General features: G+C 43.4%; 1 protein-coding gene across 4 annotated transcripts; it reads left to right on the top strand.

Annotated features, from left to right (window-relative positions):
- The first annotated feature begins 129 nt into the window (after positions 1-129).
- On the top strand, positions 130-20,717 carry si:dkey-230p4.1 (uncharacterized). Of its 4 annotated transcripts, none has more exons than XM_027005722.3 (23): positions 130-304; positions 1,509-1,658; positions 1,781-1,912; positions 2,400-2,462; positions 2,575-2,645; positions 3,235-3,400; positions 3,501-3,607; positions 3,854-4,105; positions 4,421-4,580; positions 6,139-6,282; positions 6,381-6,529; positions 7,637-7,786; positions 7,935-8,091; positions 8,702-8,848; positions 10,658-10,767; positions 11,147-11,288; positions 11,669-11,862; positions 11,992-12,119; positions 12,201-16,273; positions 17,243-17,440; positions 18,710-18,769; positions 19,558-19,629; positions 19,885-20,717. In XM_027005722.3, the coding sequence occupies exons 2-23, from the start codon at positions 1,512-1,514 to the stop codon at positions 20,110-20,112; spliced, it is 7,050 nt and encodes a 2,349-aa protein (XP_026861523.2). In that variant the 5' UTR covers positions 130-304; positions 1,509-1,511; the 3' UTR covers positions 20,113-20,717. The 4 variants fall into 4 exon arrangements, with proteins under 4 accessions (XP_026861523.2, XP_081569506.1, XP_081569507.1 ...); XM_081713380.1 differs by having other exon boundaries at positions 130-440; XM_081713381.1 differs by having other exon boundaries at positions 130-1,363; positions 3,854-4,099.
- Positions 20,718-21,793: the final 1,076 nt, after the last annotated feature.

Below are 21,793 nucleotides of genomic sequence, written 5' to 3'. Positions count from 1 at the left end.
GGTCTGCAACAAAACACATCTATGCAGACAGCCGTGCACGCTGTGTAATCCCCAATGCGCTAGATGGCGCTGTGCGAATAAGACCATGAAACTTCTCGCGCTAGTAATTCAAAATAAGAGTCGGATGAAGTTTAGCTGGGTTACCTAGATTAGCTAATTTTTTTTATTCGATTATCAGAAAAAGACTATGCAATTTAGATACAAATGAAAAAGACTGGTTAGAACACAATGCTTTAAGTTATAAATCTTTGAGGATCAGCATATTAGTTGATGGGGTGCACTCAGATAATACCCATTTGTAAAGGTAGGACAGAAATTGCAACAAGTTTGACACTGAATGGATGCTAGTTAGCGAGCTAGCAAACAAACTATCTTTATGTAAACTAGCGTTAGTTTAGATGAGTCAAGCCTAGAAACAGTAAATCCTGTCGTACTCAACTGTAAGTTAGTTAAAGTCTCATAATCTATTGTGTCCTGTATCTTTACAATAGATTACACTGAAAATAAAAACTTTCTCTTAAGTTTTATGGCTACTCGCTAACCCTAAATAACGTAAACATATGGATGAATGATGCGCCATTAGTTTATAACAGTAACAACACTGAATTCAATTCATTGAATTAAATACACGTGGGGAAAATAAATAAGTAACTTAAACAAGTAGTCTTCAGTATTTCAGTCGAGAAAATCGTTTGCATTGTTATACACCCTGTTGTATTATGAAGGACGGACGTGCTAGCTGATGTCAGGACTGAGACCCCCTGTACTGAACCCTTTGGCGTTTATTCTGCTCTAGCACACAGTCAGTCATATTCAGTGTTAGTTTTAGCTAGGTGCACAGTTGTGATCCTTGGGGTTACTGTGTGTTGTGGAAGGCAAACATGCTCTGATGATGCGCTACACTTTCAAGACTGCTTTCTAAACCTTGTGTAAATCAAGCAACATTCGAGCAAAGTTTAACTGCAGTCTCAAATGGCCAGTGAATCACGTTAGATCTGTTCACACTAACTGCTTACTAAAAGTGACATATAAAACTGGGCCTGATGAGGTGTAGAAAACATCTTTCAGTGTGTGATAAGGCAGTGCAGCCCTGTAATAATAATAGCTGATACTTTTATCCAAAGCAACTTACAATTCTGACTGAACACAACTTGAGGGTTAAGGGTCTTGTTCAGGGGTCCAACAGTGGCACTTGAACCAGCAACTTTCTGATTACCAGCAACTTTCTTAATTACTGAGCTACCACTGCCCACAAATTGATCATGGATCACTGGAGTCAAAGTCCAGCGTGCTAACCATCACATCACAGACACAATAATCAAAGGGCTATGGTAGCACTGCTATCTAATCTTCTACTGGATAAGTACGGTCATTTTAATCAGACACTTCTTGCTCTGCCTCATATCAGAGACAGAGTGCTTATGGCATTCAGAACCTATGGTCTTTCCAGGCCTGGACTGGCAAGTGCTGCTTTAACCTAATGCATTTTATTTTTTGTAATTTGACAGCTGATGGAGACGGAATCCAAATTTTTGATTGGCTGGGAAGAGGAGCGTGCAGAATTGAGGGTGGAGTTATCTAGGCTGAAGGAGGAACTTGCTGAGAGCAAGGCAGAGAAGGAGGAGCTTCAGTCCCGCACACATGCACTGACTGACAGGGTGAGCAAAGATGCCAATACGATTTATAGCATTTAGACACTGACAGTCAGTCCACTGGTGTAGTCACATGGGGGATGTGATATGATGCTTGGATCTGAGGACCCTGTGGGTATTCTGTGCAGCTATCTCAGACTGTGGACATGTCCTTGTCTCTCCGTCTGGATGGCGAGCAGAGAGAATGGAGGAGGAAGCTGAGAGAAGGCACAGAGAGAGAAGGCAGACAGGCTCTGCTTATCCACAAACTACAGAACAAGGTCTGTGTGGAGGGTGTTACACAACTGGAGGGTGGCTGATCCTTTGGGGTGTTAGCCGCTGGTCCAGATGGAAATCTGCCCTCTCAGTGTTCTAGTAGACCTTGTTTTCATATCAAACCACAGCACAGGTTGAGGTTCGCCTGCTCTGACACTATCAGGAACTGTTGGATTCAGTTCTTTAAGGGTTTCGCAATTATGTGATAAGATGAATCAAATTATTAAAATGAGGAAACCCATAAACAGCACATTATATGAGCACCCTCAGGTAGGACTGGGAGACACTATCTCTCTGTGTGTTAACCCTCACTGGGAAAGTGCTGATCTAGAATGAGCTCCCAGTGCATGATTTGTTTTTATTAGATGAAAACTAATCTCAAATCAACACTTGCTCTTTGATATGGGGTATATGTCGCACTTGGTCTTTGTGGAGTTTGCCTCCCCTCGTATTATAGCTGACCATAAAACTTTTACGTTTGCTTTGTCTTAGTTGGTGGAATACAGGGGATTGTGTGGCCATCTGGAGCAGCAGGTACAGACTGCTGAGAGAAAGGTGAGCTTTAGCCCACCCACACACACAGTATCTCTCAGGAAAGTGTGTGCTGCTGCTTTGGAAAGAAAATATCATTTATAAGCTACACCACCATTCCTGTTCTGTTCTGCAGAGAATGCTGCGAGACGAGCACAGTGATGCATTGGAGAGCGCCCTCATTAGGCTGGAGGAGGAACAGCAGAGGTTGGGAAGCAAAATGGTTAATTTCTCAAAAAGGAAATGATCAAATAAACAAATAATTAAAATAAACAATCAAATGACAAGCAAATGACAACACAAAATATACATAGATAATAAAAAGCACAATGACATACAGCACATACACTAATATATAATATAGTATGATGTAATATAATATAATATTACTGTATAATATAGAAGAGTGTGTTGACGTCTATCTCAGCTGATGAGCTGATCTTTGATGTGTTTCCTTATATCACTGGTCATTAAGTTCATGATCGTCTTTCTAATTGGGCGATCAGTCCCAACTGAAGTTATGTAAAAAACTAAGGTTGTTACACATGTAAACATAATATTCATGTGCGATCGTATATATATGTATGTGTGTGTATATATATATATATATATATATATATATATATATATATATACACACACACACACACACACACACACACATTTCAGAATCATTTTCTATAAAATGAATAATGCTCAGTATAGCTTAAACTATACTGTCAACTATAATTTTCTTGGGGTTGATGACCAGAATACCACATCATGAATGCCATCATAACGTGTCTTACCTGTGCAGGAGTGTGGCGCTGGTGGGAGTCAACACGCTATTACGTAGTCAGCTCAGCCAAACAACAGAAGCAAACCAAGCCCTGCAAGGTGACTTAAAGAAGCTGACAGCAGATTGGACTAAAACAGTGGAGGAGGTGGGACAAAGGGAAATTGACTGGCACCAAGAGAAACAGGTGTGCAGTAACTAGGTGTGACAATACACACACCCTATGGCTTAAATACACACTGTCTGTGCTGCTGGGGCAAGTGTGATCGCTTAACTGTGGCCCACAGACTTTGTCCAGATATGTGTCAGGAGAGCACGCCAGGCTTCTGCTGATCTGGGGAGGGGTGGAGGCTCTCCGACGCCAGTGCCACACTATAAAGACCGCCACAGACAAGTGAGGGAACGTCTGCATGCTGGTTTGCTCTGCAAAGAATATAGAATATTTAAGAAACAGATTCAGAATATGGATTGGAATACATTTTTAAGGCTTTATGAGTATGCATGTATTACGCTGTTGTATGCTGAGAACAGTAACTCAGATCTTCTATCATATGTACCAAAGTGTGGCTATTAGAAAGCTTGGTGCAATGTTGTGATAAATCTGCCCTGAAGTTTGTTCTTGGTTGTTTGCATTGCGCAGAGACCTATGGGAGCTGAGGGCGGAGTTTTCTCGCCTGTCATCCACTTTACTCTCTCTGCCTTGCCTTCCTGCTGTCTCCTCCACCCATGCGTCTCCCCCTCTCTCCTCCACCCTCACGTCTCAGCCTCTCTCTTCCACCCACGCATCTTCCTCCACCCCGGGACCCATGACTGTGGAGGACTTGCGTCAGGAGCAGACAGTCCACCCAGAACTCATAGCTGTGCGTGAAGAGAACTCTGGGCTCAGGTACAGGTCAGTGCAGAGCCCGGGGACCAGATGTGTAATCTACACTTCATCCCAGTTCCCGTTCCCTCAACTTCACCACATAGGCATCATTACAGTGGACCTCTATTATCCCTACTGGACTCACATTGACACTCTGGAATTAGTTTGACTGTGTTTTGCTCTGTTCATTTCATAAGTGCTTAAGAAATACGAACGTGTATACTTTGAGAATAGTACTGAGATTGTTAGTACCTGGTGTGAGTTCCTTGGAAAATCCAGAGGGTTTGGGACACTTATGAGACATGATGTTTGATGTTTAGATGGTGTGATTGCTGTTTGCAGGATTGGAGAGTTGATGGACACTGTAAAAGCTCAGGAGTGTGAGAGGCAAAGACAGGAGCTGGAGATGGAGAAGATCAGGGAGAGAGAGCAGCAGAGAGAGCAGCAGCACACAGAGACTCAGAGAGACTTGGAATCAGTCCAAAACGCTGTCAGAAACTTGGTAGGTACAGCAGTGGGGCATGTACTGATGTATCATTTTTGTTGATTACAAACACATGTTTTCCTATTGCAAGATAAAATTTCAGCTAGTCACTGAAATATTTATTTTAAATTTGAAAAATGTAATGAATCAGGTTAAATGTTAAAATATGAGTTTAGTCAGTGTTTTCCATAAATGAATTTAACAGTGATGTAAAGTTCAGTATTGGATCCAAATGCCCCCCAGTAGCCTACCAGCCACTTCTGTGCTGGTAACATTTGCTTCAGACATAGGCTAGCTAATGATGTCTCAGCTACAGTATTACCTGAGCTAGGTAAACTGCTAAATATGGAACGGGCCACTTCTGTGTAAAATAACCTGCAGTTATTTTAACCTGGTTAGCTATCTTGTGTGTTCTTAGATGGTTTATTGACTATTAATGATATGAACGATAAACTGTCTGGAGATATGATTAAGTAAGATATGAACGTATATCTGGAAATGACGCTGGGGTTTCCCCAACACCGCTGTGGCTGGATGAAGGGGTCTGAGAGTTATCTAGACCTCTGCATGATTCACGCCCTGTATGTAGGCCTTACCTGAAACAAACCTATTTATCTAAAGTCAGCTCATCATAAATGATAAACTCACACTGGATTATTACTGCTAGCATTTAGTGAAACGCCCAGCATTTCACACTGAAGAGATTTTGAGCTTATATGTTATGTGATCTCAAGTTAAAAAGGTTTACATGAGTGAGTTTTAAACTAAAATACAATTAGGAATTGGTGGAATTTGGAAGAACTAACTGAAACTTTAAAATATCTGAAATATCAGTGAAATACCAGTGAAATACCAGTGCCAGAGCAATAAGCAATGCCAGACTTCACCCACTGAAATCTGTACGGCGTCCACACAACCTGATCTAACCGCTCTACCCTAGAGCCCACCTAACCGCTTTATCATAAAGCTGCCCTAACCACTTCACTATAGTGTGCGGTCAGCAAGTCTGAGTGGTTGCAGTAGTTTGTGTGGGTAAACAGACAAGTGTCTTCTATTTCTGTTCTCTCTGAGTATGCATATACACGCCTTTATGTGTCTGCGTGCTCTCTGCGTGTATGCGTGTACATGCCTGCATGCGTCTCCATGTGCTTATGTTAATTCCTGATTAGATTAAAAGCAGATGCAGTTTGCTTGCTTAATCATGTATTTCAACATCATGAGAAACTTTTATCCCAACTTTATCTTGAGAGAAAAAATATATTATGATATTAAGAAGGTTGCACAGAAATTACTAAGTAAATACTCATTAAATACTAATTAAATAGTCAGTAAGTACTAATTAAATACTCATGGCCTTTCTGCATTTACGCTGCAATTAGGCTTCAGCATTAAGAGAAAATGAGGGAACCTCAGAGGAAAACTATTAACATAACATAATTAACATATTAATATAATTAACATACTGAACAGTGTGTGTGTGTCTGGACATTGTGCTGTTATCCAGTACAGGAGTATGTACTGAACAGTGTGTGTGTGTGTGTTTGTGTTTGTGTGGACATTGTGCTCTGTTATCCAGTACAGGGTTATTGTCTCTCTAAGGCTGGATGGACATTCCAGAAATGTGGCTAGCCATGTTGAGCCCAATGATGGCTTGTCTTCTGTGCTGACAATTATCGCTCAGGCTGAGACAGCCCTCCAGTGGAGACACCAGGAACTGGAGGTCCATAACCAAACTCATTTGTTAGTATTCATTAACATCTGGTGTTGGTTTAATGCAGGAAGTTAATTTAGAGAGTTGCTGGCACCTTCTTCTTCCAGGAAGCTGAGGGGAACTTGCGCAGGTTGAGGGTGGAGACTGAATCACTGGAGCAGCGAATCAAAGAGCTCTGTGATGAAAGGGAGGAGTTTCAGGACCAAGCCAATCAGACAGCTCTGGAACTAAAGCAGACACAAAGACTGTTGAACAGGTTTGTGCTACTTTTTCATAGAAGGTCTAGTATTTTTGATTCCCAGAGTTTTAAGTGGACATTGACATGTGTGATTAAAATGCGTCCTGCATCACTGCGCTACACCCCTCCAGTGTTACTGCAATACATCACTCCAGTGTTAGTGCGCTACACCCCTCCGGTGTCACTGCGCTACACCACTCCAGTGTCAGTGCGCTACACCCCTCCAGTGTCAGTGCACTACACCCCTCCAGTGTCACTGTGCTACACCCTTCCAGTGTCACTGTGCTACACCACTCCAGTGTCAGTGCGCTACACCCCTCCAGTGTCACTGTGCTACACCCCTCCACTGTCACTGCGCTACAGCCCTCCAGTGTTAGTTTGCTACACCGCTCCAGTGTCACTGTGCTACACCCCTGCAGAATCACTGTGCTACAACGCTGCAGTGTTAGTGCGCTACAACCCTCCAGTGTTACTGCGCTACAACCCTCTGGTACAAATTTCCCAACAGCTGCGCCTATACTGGCGCTCAATGCCAAGGCATGTTAGAAATCAGAATGCATATATTTTTCTGCCTAAGGTGGGTAAACTGTTTTTGCTTTCCACGGCAGCTTCAAATGTGAACCTCTCACACATGTGCTGAATATGTTTATACTCATTCATAACTCTTACAGGAACCTGAAGCTATGATGGCTGTAAATGTTTTTATGCTTGTGTTTATGCTATGGGCAGTGGTAGCTCAGTGGTTAAGATACTTGTAATTGGAAGGTTGCTGGTTCAATCCCCACCACTGCCAAATTGCCATTGTTGGGCCCCTGAGCAAGGCTCTTTACCCTCAGTTACTCAGGTTGTACTCAGTCATAATTTTAAAAGCATCAGCTAAATGCCATAAATGTAAATGTGTTGGTATAAGACCTGCACCCAGTTTATGAACTCAACACCACACACAGTTCTTATTGGGTTCTGCTGTTGTCCAGACCTGAGCAGATACATGTGCAGATTTTCAGTTGCAGGTGTTGCAGCAAGAATGAAGTTGTGGAAGGTTAGGGTTAGGTGTTAGGGGTCAGGTTATGTCCAGAGTTAGGGGTAGGGTTATAGTTGATCCTAACCCTTGCTATGGCGTTGCAGCGAGAAGGAAATCGTGGATGGGTTACGAAGGCAGCTGGTGGAAATGGAGACACACAGTGAAGAGCTGACTAAAGAAAACAAACAGCTGAGATTCCAGAGGGAGAGGGAGGATGAAGAGAGGAGTGAGTCTGAAAGAGAGCGACAGAGGCGGTAAGAATTCAGACTGTAGAATTTAGACATTTAGCCTCATGCAAAGCAAACCTGGTTTGCTAAATGAATGGTTGAATTGGATCCTTATCTTTAACAGTTGAGTAGTGAGTTTTCTGTTGGGAGTGTGTAACAGGCCTTTGTGTTCCAGAGTCGAGACGGAGCTTCTGGAGAACGCGCAGCTCTGTGAGAGAGAGAGCCGCACTCGCTTGGAGTTGCACAACCTGCAGGGGGCACTGGAGAGAGAGAGGCTCGAGAGAGAACGCATAGAGAGAGAAGCAACAGAAATCAAGGATGCTCTCGTTAAGGTAAATGTGTAGGTGGGACTATTGTCTAGATTATTGTCCATACCAGTCACTCTGACTAAACCAGTCTATTCTACTGTCCATACCAATCACTCTGACAAACCAGTCTAGACTACTTTCCATACCAGTCACTCTGACAAAGCAATGATCATCTAATATTGCGATCAGGAATATTAAAGATTGAAAACAGTTAGACTGTCGTTATCACAAGGCATTTTAGCTCAGTCTGACCTATTTTACACTCTCTCAGCATACCCCAAAACGTTTAATTACTGCCGCAGTCATGCTGAACTGATGAAGTGGAACATAAAAGTATTATTGTGAATATTACATAAACACACAAACAGCATCCTAACTTACCAATATATGCTATGAGGATGCGTTTATCCTGAGTACGGAACAGACTAGAGGGAGAACTGAGAAGGTGTTTTCGCCACTCTAACTGTGGGATTGTTCATTCATTAAAAGCTGCAGTCAGTAGGGTTGAGAAGAGTGGGCGCTGCATGCTTTTTTTCTTTGTTAACCTTTATAAAATTGTGACCTCTGTGTGTTTTTTCTAGTCTTTCTCTAGCGTGACTCTTAACTGTGTCCTTCCCCATGTCCTCCACCCCAGACTCGAGAGTCGCTAGTGGCCATGTCCTCCAGCTACACGCTTCTGAAAAGGGAAGCAGCAGATGGACGTGATGCCTTGGAGAAAACTGCTGCGCTAAATGAATCCCTGGCTCGCGACAAGAGCAGCCTCAACTCCCGGATTCTGCAGGTCTGAGACAAATCTGTGTCTTGTAGCCCAGATCTCACAGCTTCTCACTATTTCTCATGTTTTCACATTGTTTCTCATTGCCAGTGTGCCCCAGGCCCCTAGACCATAGGCAGTCACCCATGTGTTTGTAGCGAATTCGAAGCTCGATTGTGGTGGCTGGAGGGGGCATTTGTATACTGCATTCCACATTATTATGCAAATTGGATTTAAGATTTCATTTTTTGTTTTTCAATTAAACTTATGGACAGTATTGTCTCATGGCTCTTTGGATCACTGAAATCAATCTCAGACACCTGTGATAATTAATTTGCCAGGTGAGCCCAATTAAGAGGAAAACTACTTAAGAAGGATGTTCCACATTCTTAAGCAGGCCACAGGTTTTAAGCAATATGTGAAAGAAAAAGGATCTCCCTGCTGCTGAAAAGTGTCAAATAGTGCAATGCCTTGGACAAGGTATGAAAACAGATATTTCACAAAAACCTAAGCGTGATCATCGTACTGTGAAGAGATTTGTGGCTGATTCAGAGCACAGATGGGTTCGTGCAGATAAAGGCATAATGAGGAAGGTTTCTGTCAGACAAATTCATCGGATTAAGAGAGCAGCTGCTAAAATGCCATTACAAAGCAGCAAACAGGTATTTGAAGCTGCTGGTGCCTCTGGAGTCCCGCAAACCTCAAGGTGTAGGATCCCCCAGAGGCTTGCAGTTGTGCATAAACCTACTATTGGGCTCACAAGCAGAAATGGTTGCAGTGGGCCCAGACATACATGAAGACTAATTTTCAAACAGTCTTGTTCACTGATGAGTGCCGTGCAACCCTGTATGGTGCAGATGGATGGAGTAGTGGACAGTTGGTGGATGGCCACCATGTCCCAACAAGGCTGCAACGTCAGCAAGGAGGTGGCGGAGTCATGTTTTGGGCCGGAATCATGGGGAGAGAGCTGGTAGGTCCATTTAGGGTCCCTGAAGGTGTGAAAATGACCTCGGCAAAGTATATAGAGTTTGACAGACCACTTTCTTCCATGGTACAAAAAGAAGAACCGTGCCTTTCGTAGCAAAATCATCTTCATGTCTGACAATGCACCATCTCATGCTGCAAAGAATACCTTTGTGTTTTTGGCTGCTATGGGCATAAAAGGAGAGAAACTCATGGTATTGCCACCATCCGCCCCTGACCTCAACCCTATTGAGAACCTTTGGAGTGTCCTCAAGCAAAAGATCTATGAGGGTGGGAGGCAGTTCACATCAAAACAGCAGCTCTGGGAGGCTATTCTGAAATCCTGCAAAGAAATTCAAGTAGAAACTCTCCAAAAACTCACAAGTTCAATGGATGCAAGAAATGTGAAGGTGATATCAAAGAAGGGGTCCTATGTTAACATGTATCTTGGCCTGTTAAGATGTTTTTTTATTGAAATAGCTTTTGATTTTAGTAAATGTGACCTTTGAATGCTGCAAATTCAACAAATGACCATTTTCAGTTCTTTACAACCTATAAAATGTTTTGAAACGCTGTTGTACATAATAATTTGGAACAGTGCATTTTGAGTTTCTTTATTTTTGAAAAAATACTGTTATCATTGGGAGGTTTGTTCAATAACATTCAATTTATACTCTAACAGTTGATGACTTGAAAACTGTCATTTGCAGTGACCATTTAGGAAAATCAGAGAAAAATATCATTTGCATAATAATTCGGAACATGGTGTATGTCTGTGTTTGGGGGAGGAAGTTGCTTAAGGGTGTGTGTGTGTGTGTGTGTGTGTGTGTGTGTGTGTGTGTGTGTGTGTGTGTGTGTGTGTTCTTGACCCAGTTGGAGGAAGAGGTTGATGAAGCTCACATGCAGATACAGAAGTTTAGATCAGATGTGGCGGCTCTGCAAAGGGAATTAAAGGCCGTCTCCATGGAAACCTCCCAGTTAAGGTCAGACATTGCATTGTTTGAAATGACCAAAGACCCCACAGTCTATGGAATGTGGTTGCGTCCAAGCCATGTAGACATTAAAAACCTTCCTTTAGTAGGCTAACTGATAACCTCTGGCATCACTAGTTTTGATGCAGTGACAATAATTCTGTTCTATGCTTGAGATTTTATTGTGGAGCTGAAAAGGTTTTAACTGGAACTGTAGTTGTCTTATTTCTTAGGGACATTAAATAATTATCTCTACTAGTCAGAGATAATGGAGGCAGTTGGTAAAGTGTGTGTGTGTGTGTGAGCTGCAGTGGGGGGCAACTATTCTGCAGTACAGTCTGCTACATGACATGGTAGGATGGAACATAACATAGAAAGTGTGCGTGTTCAGGGCTCACAGGGATACAGAGCTGGACTCCCTCCAGCAGGTCCGACTCGGGGAGAGAGAACTACAGAAAGAGCTGCAGGCCCTCCGAGGGGAGAGAGACATAGAGACCACTGCTCTCGCTGAAGAGAAAGCAAGAAATGAAGAGGTATGAGTGGAAGAGGACTGTTGTTGTGTTTTAGCACAGTGGAGACCGTTGGTGTGTTTTTATTATACTAATTTTGGAAGACATGATTTGATTTAACTATTTAGATTTTATTTTAGTGTTTGTGACTATAATATAGTATATGTACATACAAATACACTTACTACCCAGATAAATTACTTTGTGCTTTGTTTTTGGCGTTGTTATAAAAGGTGCACGAGTAGCAAAACTGTCAATTAGGAGTTTTTATTTCTATTTCCAAGTTGACAATTAAAATATCAGTCTAATAATGGCTACATGTGATGTTGGGATACATGCAATGTTTCAATTTGACTTTGGAATGTGTGTGTGTGTGTGTGTGTGTGTGTGTATGTGCATGTCAGTTGTGTGAGCAGCACAGAGCTGTATGTGAAGAACTAGATAATGTGAAAACAGATCTCTGCAGAATAGCAGAGCAGGAGAAGGAACTGCAGAGAGAGACACATACACATCTAAAGGAGCTCCGACAGCTAGAGGAAACAAAGCATGCTCTGGAGAGACAAAATGAGGAACTGAGGCAGGACAGAGAAGAACTCAGGTAAGGTGTGTGTGTGTGTGTGTGTGTGTGTGTGTGTGTGTGTGTTTCTGAAAGGGCTCCAAACTGTGGAAATGATGCGTTAGGTTGAGTCATGTTACTCTGGTGTGTTGATAGTGTTGTTGTTGACAGAAATTTGACTGAGACCCTGCAACAGCAGCTGTGTGTGGCCCAGGACCAGGCTTCTATGCTGGAGGTGCAGTGTACACAGCTAAACCTGCAGATCAGCACACTGCTGCAGGCCAAAGATGTGCTCCATGGTGAGTCCTGGCTGCTGATGTTATTACTTTTCAAATGTTGGTGAATGCCAACTGACTACCTGTGACCTTTTCGCTGCGTAGGTGAGATCCAGTGTCTTCATGCAGAGCTGGAGAGAGACGCAGTGGTGAGACAACAGGAGAAACATGTAGCAAGTGAGGAAAGGAGAAGGTGTGAAAAAGAGACTGAACACTGTCGAGCAGAGGTCAGGAGACTGCGGACGGAATCTGAGAGAACGTCAGAACAGCTCAAGATCCAGGAGCTAGAGCAGGATGAAGAAAGAGGGAAGTGGCAACAGGAAAGAGAAGCTCTGAACTCTGAGCTGGGTCAAAGAGATGGAGAAGTGGAGGCGCTGAAGAACAGGATGGAAGCTCTGGTGGCTCAAAACAGGGAGCTGTCCAATATGGTTGATGAGAGAAACTCTGAGCTGGAGCAGCTTCAGGTGGAGCTAGCAGGAGAACGCAGAGACCTGGAGATGAGACTGCAGCAAGCAAATGAGGAGATGGAAAGATGGAAGACGAGTACAGTGGACATTCAGAGAGAGAAGGAAGAACTGAATCAGCGGGTTTTACAAAGAGAAGAGCAAACTAATGCAGAATTAGAAATCACCAGAAGAGAGAAGGGTCACATAGCCAGTCTTTTGAGACAGAGGGAAATTGAGATTCAAAAGAAAGACAAAGACACTGAGGAGTTCATGTTGAAAGTGAGATTGCAGGAAGGTGTAATAGAAGCACTCAATTCACAGTTAAAAGAGAAAGAAGTCCTGGAGAGGAAGCTAACTGCTCTGGAGGAGCAGGGCGCTCAGCTGAAGGAGAGGGAGAGTGCTAAAAGACAAGAAGAAGAAAGACGACAACAGGAGAGGGTGGCAGAGGAGAGAGAGAGGGAGGTGAGGATAAGAGGAGAGCTGAGAGAGAAAGAAGCAGCATTAGAGCAGCTGAAAGACCAACTGGAAGAACTACTAAGGGACAAGAAACACATTTGTTGGATGCTGGAGGAAAAGGAGGGTAATCTAGAAAAACTCCAGAACAATTTGACAGGAGAACAGAAAAATCTGGAACGTATAGCTAGAGAAGCAAAAGATGAGATAGAGAGGTGGAAGAGGAGGGCAGGTGACGCAGAGAAAGAAAAGGAGGTAGTGAACCAAATGCTGGCAGACCGAGTGGAGAGAGAAAGAAACGACCTCAGTGCTCTGGAACAAGAAATGGATGACTTAAGAAATGTGCTACAAGAAAGAGAGGAAGCACTACAAAAGAGAGTGAATGATATTATGGACTTAAAATCTACACTAGAGTTGTTAGAAGGGATCATAGAGAATGAAAGGAAGCACAAGGAGACACTGGAAGGCCAGCTTATTATGTTAGGGGAACAGAACTCACATCTTATTAAAAGAGACGAAGAGAGGCTGAAAGAACGGAACAAGATGGAGGACGAGCACCAAGAGCAACAGAAGGTGCTGTGCAGAGAGCTTGAGCAGAGAGACGGAGAGATAGAAAACCTCCGATCCAAAGCAGAAGAAATACTAAAGGAGAAAGATGAGATACTAGACCGACTGGATGAGAGAGATACTGAGTTAGAGAAACTGAAAGCCAGACTAACAAAAGAACAGTTGACATTTGAGCAGAGAGTAAAAGAAGATAATGAACAAAGGGAGAAATGGAAGATGCGGATTGAGGAACTGGAAAAGGAGATACAGAGATTGGAAGAGAGGGAAGAAAGCTGGATAAGACTGGAGGAAGAGGGACAGGAGCGAGAACAGGAGATGAGAGGAGAGATCTGTCGGATGGGACAGGAGCTGAAGCAGCTCAGAGTGAAGATGGCAGAGATGGATGGAGAAAACAGGGAAATGCAATGGAAGACAGTGGAGCAAAAAGAGCGCCTTGAGTGCCAGGCCGCCCTTCTCAGGGAGAGGGAGCAGGACGCAAACAGACTGAGAGAGACTTTACAACAGAAAGAAGAAGATGAAACAAAAAAAGCTCAACAGGGGCAGGAGGACCTGAGGAAACTGAAGGAAAGGCTGACTGTGATGGAGCAGGATCTGAAAGACACACAGTCCCTCCTGGACAAAGAGGGACATCTACGCAAGGAGAAAGAAAAGGAGCTTTTAAGCTGTAGCCAAAAACTTCAACTGGCAAACGCCAAAAGTGCCAAAGAGGAAGAAAAAGTCCAAGACCTGGAAGAAACAAGCAAAAGATTGATGGAAGAGGTGGAAATGTTGAGAGGAAAACTTGAGGAAAGGTCAGGAGAACTGGAGAGGAAATTGCAACTGCTACAAAACCATGAAAGAGAGGTTAAGAATCTAAAAATCAGACTGGAGGAAGGTAAAGAGGAAAACAAAGGGTTAAGGAGGTCTCTGAGTCAAAAGGAGGGAGAGACTGAGCAGTTTGAGATCCGTCTGAAAGTACAGAGTGAAAAACTGAGAGCCAAACTAGAAGAGCTTCAACAAGAACAGCACAGCCTGGTGAAACTCGAGACACAAGTTCTAGAACTAGAAGAAGAAAGGGATCATCTCTCATCAGAACTGAGAAGGAAAGAGAGAGATGTTGAACTCTGTAAAGAAGAGACTGGAAGAGAAAAGCAAGAGAAAGACATCATGAGTGTCTCTCTCAAACAAAAAGAGGAGGAACTGAAAGGAGCACAGGAGAGGGAGGAGGCTGTAGTCACCCAGGTGGCAGCACTACAACAGGAAGTGGCAGCACTCTCTGCGAGCAAGGAACGCGCAAGGTCTGTGATAAGGGAACAAAATGAGGAGAACAAGAAGATTAGAGAAGGGCTAAAAGCTGGCCTTCAGGAGATGGCCACTCTAAGGGAGTTACTAGAGGAGAGCCATCGCGAGGGCGAGACACTCAGGGCTATCCTTCAGGGGAAGAAGGGTGAAATGGTCCGGAGCAAAGAGAAGGAAGATGGGACAGCAGCAAGAGCAGAAACAGATTTACAAGCTCGAGTTCAGAGAATAGAGAAAAAGAATCTGGATCTACAGGCACAGCTGTTGCTTAGAGAGTGTGAACTGGAAAAGAACGTTGAAGCGGTTACCAGAGAAAGGCGGATGGCTGAGAAGAGAGAAGAAGACCTAAGAACTTTAGAAACCATAGTGAAGCAGAAGGAGGATGAGCTGGCCAGAGTGAAACCGAAGACAAACGCTATGGAAGAACAGAGACCCGATCTCATCCATGTGGTGGCAGAGAAGAGCAAAGAGGTGGAGAAGCTGACCAGCAGGGTGAAGGAGCTGGAGGAGGTGCTGAAGGAGAAAAATCAGGATCTGAAAAATTCAGAACAAGTGATTGGGTCACTGCAAAAGGAGAAGAATTACAGACAAAATGAGTTACAGGAAAGAGAAAAAAGGTTTGAACTTCTTAGTAAGGAACTGAGAGAGAAAGAGAGAGAGATAGAACTGATAAAGAACAAAATGCAAGTTAAAGAGAGGATGAATGAAAGGGTTAAATACCTTGAAGCACAGGGTGTTAAGAATATGGAGTTTGCAAAAGAAAAGCTTAATGAAAAAGAAACAGAGTTAGAGAAAGTTAGAGAAATCGCTTTCAAAGAAGAAAAGGCAAGAGTATTCCTGCAGAAACAGCTGGAAGATGCGATGAGGAATACGAAGACTCTGAAATGTCTCCTGGAAAGTCAGGACAAAGAAAATGAAGAGAAAATCGCTAGACTAGAGAGGGACATATACCACCTAAGAGAATCTGAAAAAAATGCCAACAAACTTAAGAAAAAGATTTACAAGCAGCTTCATCATCATTTAAAAGACGTGTCAGGAATCGGTATGATCTGTCATACCCAGACTGAAATGAAGGATCTTCTAAAGAAGGAAGATGAAACAGATGTGTTGAACAGCCAGATGGAGGCTCTGGAGACGGACGTGGAGAATTTGCAGCCTCATACTGATGAAGAGGCCTGTATCCCACAAGATGATGGAGTTTGGGAGCTACTGAACAATCGAGTGTGCGCTGTGCTCCTGGAGAAGCAGGAGACAAGCAGACATTTGAGAGAGAAGGAGTCAGAGGTGTATGCTCTGAAGGAGCGGACAGAGGAGCTCAGCAGGGACAGGGACCGTGTCAGGATGGCTCTGGAGAAGACGGAGTTGATGCTGATTCACTATAAGGAAAGACTCCAGCAGCTGGACCAAGAGAAGACCAAGACAGCAGCAGTGGAGGTGAGAGTAGAAGTGAATAATCCATCGTCTCAGAAGCAAAAAAAGTCTGAGTTTTAAAAATGCATCAGGCGGTGTATAAAATGAGAACTAGTCAAATATTGGTTGACCCAGCTGTGAAACCTTTGTAGTGCTTCACAACTCACAAGAAGTCACAGGTGATGCCAGACAAAACCTGAATCATGCTCTAAAAATGCTGTAAATTAGCTGGTGTTTTTACCCAAAAACTACTGCAGTATACGAAAGAAAAACATCTGGAATAAAGTAAGTACCTGCAGCTGCCAGGATCAAATCCATCAGCTCTTTTATAGATAACCTAATCATGAATATGTGCACACACAATCTCGCTTTATCAGTACTGTTGGATAGTGATAGACCAGTGAGCCTTATCAATACTGTTGGTTAGTGTTGGACCAGTGAGTGTTATTAATACTATTGGTTAATGTTGGACCAGTGAGCCTTATCAATACTCTTGGATAGTGATAGCCCAGTAAGCATTATCAGTTCCACTTAGTTAGAGCTGGACTAGTGAGTGTTATCAATAGTTGGTTAGTGTTGAACCAGTGAGTGTTACCTATACTGTTGGTTAGAGATGGGGCTCATGAGGAAAACATGATGTGGGCATCTGTGATTTGATGTGAGCCTTTGGCATTACTTGGATCAGGCCAATTGAACTGCTGGTTCAAAGTTATTTTTCTTTATGTCTTCTAAACTCTAGAATAATGGTATTAATATTGTGATATTATAAATGGTAGCTTATTAGTTTTTTTTTTTTTTCAAATTTAAAATAACACGCTTCTTTAGGCAGTCTTATGGATTCACTGGGTCTTTTTTTACAATTTCAAAAAATGTTTATCATATAAATTTGAAATTTTATTATATGTTAAGAACTTTAAGATTCTGGACCTTAAAAAGAGCGCTATAAATAAGCATAATTACTATTACACTATTATTATTTCACTCACCTGTCAGGATAGTGGAGTGGAGGGCAGGTGTGGGGAGGAGGTGGAGCCAAGCTCAGCGGCAGAAGAACGTTTGTGCGCCATGCAGAGGGCTGTGGCCCAGCTGGAGCTGCAGCAGAGAGAACTACAGCAGAGAAACCGACACCTGGAGCAGCACATCCAGAGGCTGAAGACCGAGAGGCAGCACCTGCGAGACACCTTAAAGCAGGTAAACCAGTCTATAGGACACAGGCTACTGGGTCATTGAAGGTGTATGTGTGTGGCTGGACAGTGTGATTCCACTGTTCATGCTGGAATGAAGTCTAAAATTAGCCAGATCAAAAACCACCATCTTGTTCATACTTGTGCTGTAGAGACCATGAGACTGTGCTATGGTATGTGGCCCATGCTGTGGACTGTGCTTGGTGTCTAACCCTGTGCAGGTCATTTACAGGGCTGTGAGAGGGAGACAGCAGGTCGTTTACAGGGCTGTGAGCGGGGGACAGCAGGTCGTTTACAGGGCTGTGAGAGGGGGACAGCAGGTCGTTTACAGGGCTGTGAGAGGGGGACAGCAGGTCGTTTACAGGGCTGTGAGAGGGGGACAGCAGGTCGTTTACAGGGCTGTGAGAGGGGGACAGCAGGTCGTTTACAGGGCTGTGAGCGGGGGACAGCAGGTCGTTTACAGGGCTGTGAGCGGGGGACAGCAGGTCGTTTACAGGGCTGTGAGCGGGGGACAGCAGGTCGTTTACAGGGCTGTGAGCGGGGGACAGCAGGTCGTTTACAGGGCTGTGAGCGGGGGACAGCAGGTCGTTTACAGGGCTGTGAGCGGGGGACAGCAGGTCGTTTACAGGGCTGTGAGAGAGGGACAGCAGGTCGTTTACAGGGCTGTGAGAGGGGGACAGCAGGTCGTTTACAGGGCTGTGAGCGGGGGACAGCAGGTCGTTTACAGGGCTGTGAGCGGGGGACAGCAGGTCGTTTACAGGGCTGTGAGCGGGGGACAGCAGGTCGTTTACAGGGCTGTGAGCGGGGAACAGCAGGTCGTTTACAGGGCTGTGAGCGGGGGACAGCAGGTCGTTTACAGGGCTATGAGCGGGGGACAGCAGGTCGTTTACAGGGCTATGAGCGGGGGACAGCAGGTCGTTTACAGGGCTGTGAGCGGGGGACAGCAGGTCGTTTACAGGGCTGTGAGCGGGGGACAGCAGGTCGTTTACAGGGCTGTGAGAGAGGGACAGCAGGTCGTTTACAGGGCTGTGAGAGAGGGACAGCAGGTCGTTTACAGGGCTGTGAGAGGGGGACAGCAGGTCGTTTACAGGGCTGTGAGCGGGACCTTGCAGGTCGTTTACAAGCCTGTGATAGGGACCCTGCATTACGTTTACAGTTCTTGTCTGCTCATATGTTCATGTCCGCTAATATGGACAGACACTGGGTCCAACCTGTTCTAAACTGTTTTCAATAGGTTAGTCATTGATACGATATCCTTATTTTTGGTGTCCATCAGGTTGAGCTCGAGAGGGGGAAATTGCGACATCAGCTGTCCCAATCAGATACTGGCATCAAGGTATGACTGAGTAACTTCATTCCTGTGTGTATCTGGAGTTTTGGACAGTAACGCTGAGGTTTCCTTTAATTTATAGACCAGTGGAGCTTTTAATTGTCAGAAGGCCTCTGTTAGCCTAATGTTTCTTAGCCTAATTCACATCACATGCTGTTCATGTTGGAGTGGAAAGTTATGCCATCTTCACTACCAAGACTTCATCATAGGCATACATTAGCACAGTAATCAGGATCAGCTTTGTCAGGTCTTAGTCTATATCAGGACTGAGCCAAGAATGTCTAAAGGGAGTCGAGACTTGGCGTCAGCTTCTGAATTGATTCAGCTACATGGACGATGCGTAATACAAGGGACTGGGAGGAGTGGGACTGCACAAACACGTGTGTGTGGTCCAGGCAAACCCAAGAAAGAAAAATAGATAGGTCCAGTCTGCAAAGTGGTGGAATCAATAAAACTGAGTCAAGAAAACACGCAAATGACCCTGGCTAAAGCACAATATGAACAGAGAAAGTCTCAGAACTGCAGTGACAACACTAGCAGGAGTTCATAGCATACTGTGGGACGAGGCAGTCTAAACTAAGGCTAACTAATGTGTAAATAACTAGTGAGAACTAAGACCAGTAACCATAGAAACGGTCAGTTCAGGAGAGAAGAAGACCTAAGGTGGTGATGTGTGAAAGCTAGGGAGAGTTTCTGTTTTTGTTTAACAGGCTAGTAAAGACAAACTTCATGCTGTGCAGCAAGTTGTAAGCTTGATTTACTGATTTACCTGGAATAAATGGTTTACCTCGCAGGAGCCCCAAGTCCCAGCTGGGTCTGATGAGCTAAACAGCCTGCGAGCTCATGCAGGTGAACTGGCTGAGCAGGTGAGGGGGAGCATCTGGTATGATCACTTATGCAGATGAGAAAATGATGATATATAACAAGCCATGATTGACTGCTAGAGTGCATGTCGACACTACTGCTTGTAAAACGAAATTAAAAACATTGCTGGATATGTTCACCTAGTGGCTATTTTTAGCTTCACTAATGTAGGGTCACACGCTTAACCAGCAGCACATCTGAAAGGGCACATACAGTCCTGCAGTGCTTGTAAGTGTTCTCTGTCTCCAAATGTGCAGGTTCACTGTTTGCGTCTGATGCTGGCAGCCAGTCAGGAGGAGCGGACTGAATTCATCGATCGCTCTCTAATGAATAGCCACAGACTGTTGTCCCTGAGGCAGGACCTGAAGCGCTCTTTGCTGCTGGTGACTGAGCGCATGCAGCCCTCAGTCCTGCAGGCAGAGACCGACCGACTAGACAGAAGCATCAGAGAGGAAGAGCTCAGCTTCACTCTCAACCAAAGCTGAAGAAGAAATCAACCTCAGTATCCATCAGCTCTTGTACAGAATTTTGCACTTTATTTTTTTAGCATGGATTCTGTGTACGTTACTTACTTCATGCCATTTTTATGTATTTATTGTTCAATTTCTATTATGTATAATTATCATTATCATTACTATTGTTTGGCATTTGTTTATATTTGTGAGAGCATCTAAATCTATCCTGAAGCTTTATTGCATATAGATCAGTACTGAAAAGTTAGTTAAAGCATAGACTAAACGTACAGGCCATCCAATAATATATTATATAATATATATAATAATATATATATTATAATATAATAATAGTCATGCATTAGTCTGTCCAGAATCAGGGATGGGAATGTCACCTGGGTTGAATTCTGATGTTTTCAAACCCTGATTGCAGGGCAGCAGTTTAATGTACATGTTCTAAAGTGTGAAGGAGAGACTACAATGTAACCGTTCTGACAGCCACTAATATGAATTTGTGTTTTTAAGAAGAACAAATTTGGTGACATCCTTCAGGTAACAAATACACAAATGTTTTCTTGCCAACACATGGAAGAAGTGTTTCAGTATTTAATTAAACCTCAAAGGCTTTTCTAATATTTTTAACTTGTTTTCTCTTGTTTTTAAACACTGCTGGGAGGCAGAGGTTTCTTATATAATGCATGCAGGACAGTGCTGGGGTTAGGGTTAGGACAGTGTTGGGGTGTTTGGTTTTTGCACTTATGGTGAGCATTGAGCACAAGTCAGTGCACATAACCAGGGCCATTGTAGGAAGCACTTGACTGACTAACAATAATCTCAAAAATCTTATCAGAATACTCAGTTGCAGTAACGTCTTGTCTTAGCAAAACCAAATTCTGCTATAGGTTCAGATGGTTGTAGTCTAAAGACATGGTGGGAGAAACACCTGCTGAATCCTGGTACTGTTGTAAAATCTTATTTTGTGTTTTCTGTTACAGTACAGGGTCACACCCGTGTACTTCACCGGGTGTGGACTTTCAATACATGCATGTTCAAGCACACCATAACACAGCTTTATCAGAACAGGAAGGAGAACGTTGAAGTGCCATAAACTTGCACTGTAATACAGGTCATTATGTCTGACCCCTGTTAGTAAGCTGTTGTGTTCTGTTGTGTTGTGTTGTTCTGTTGTGTTGTCTGAAAATTATCTATGAATATTTTATTTGCAACTGTTCTGGTACATATATTCTGTGGAGAAATATGGCTATTAGACATATCATAAACTTTTTAAAGTGTTATGTTTGCAAGCTCTGCTATTTTTAATTGAAGCAACATGGTATAAGAAGCTGTGCCTTACAGTGATTACTAGTGTAATTGGTTGTCTAGTGGGTGTTTTCAGGGGTGTTGGTAGAGTCAGTGGATATCCAGGGGAGTTGTAGGTTACCCCTATCCCTAACTATTAGGCAGTCGAGACACTAACAAAATATGAGTACATAGCCCCAGATCCATAAGATAGATTTAGGGAGCATGTAACTGGTAAAATATGTTTAAATTTGATTTAATATCCCAACCCACAGCAACAGTAGAATTATATTTTTCAGTGTATACATGTAAGGAACTATTTCTAGTAGATGTGTTCTTAATAAAGGAGGCATTGAGTGTTGTAAGATATGTGTTCTTAATAAATGAAACATTGTAGTAATAGATATGTGTTGTT

This window comes from Electrophorus electricus, chromosome 4 (genome assembly GCF_041902795.1).
Source record: "Electrophorus electricus isolate QZ-2024a chromosome 4, ASM4190279v1, whole genome shotgun sequence".
Lineage (NCBI taxonomy): Eukaryota > Metazoa > Chordata > Actinopteri > Gymnotiformes > Gymnotidae > Electrophorus > Electrophorus electricus.
This window is presented reverse-complemented; position numbering and strand designations above follow the sequence as displayed.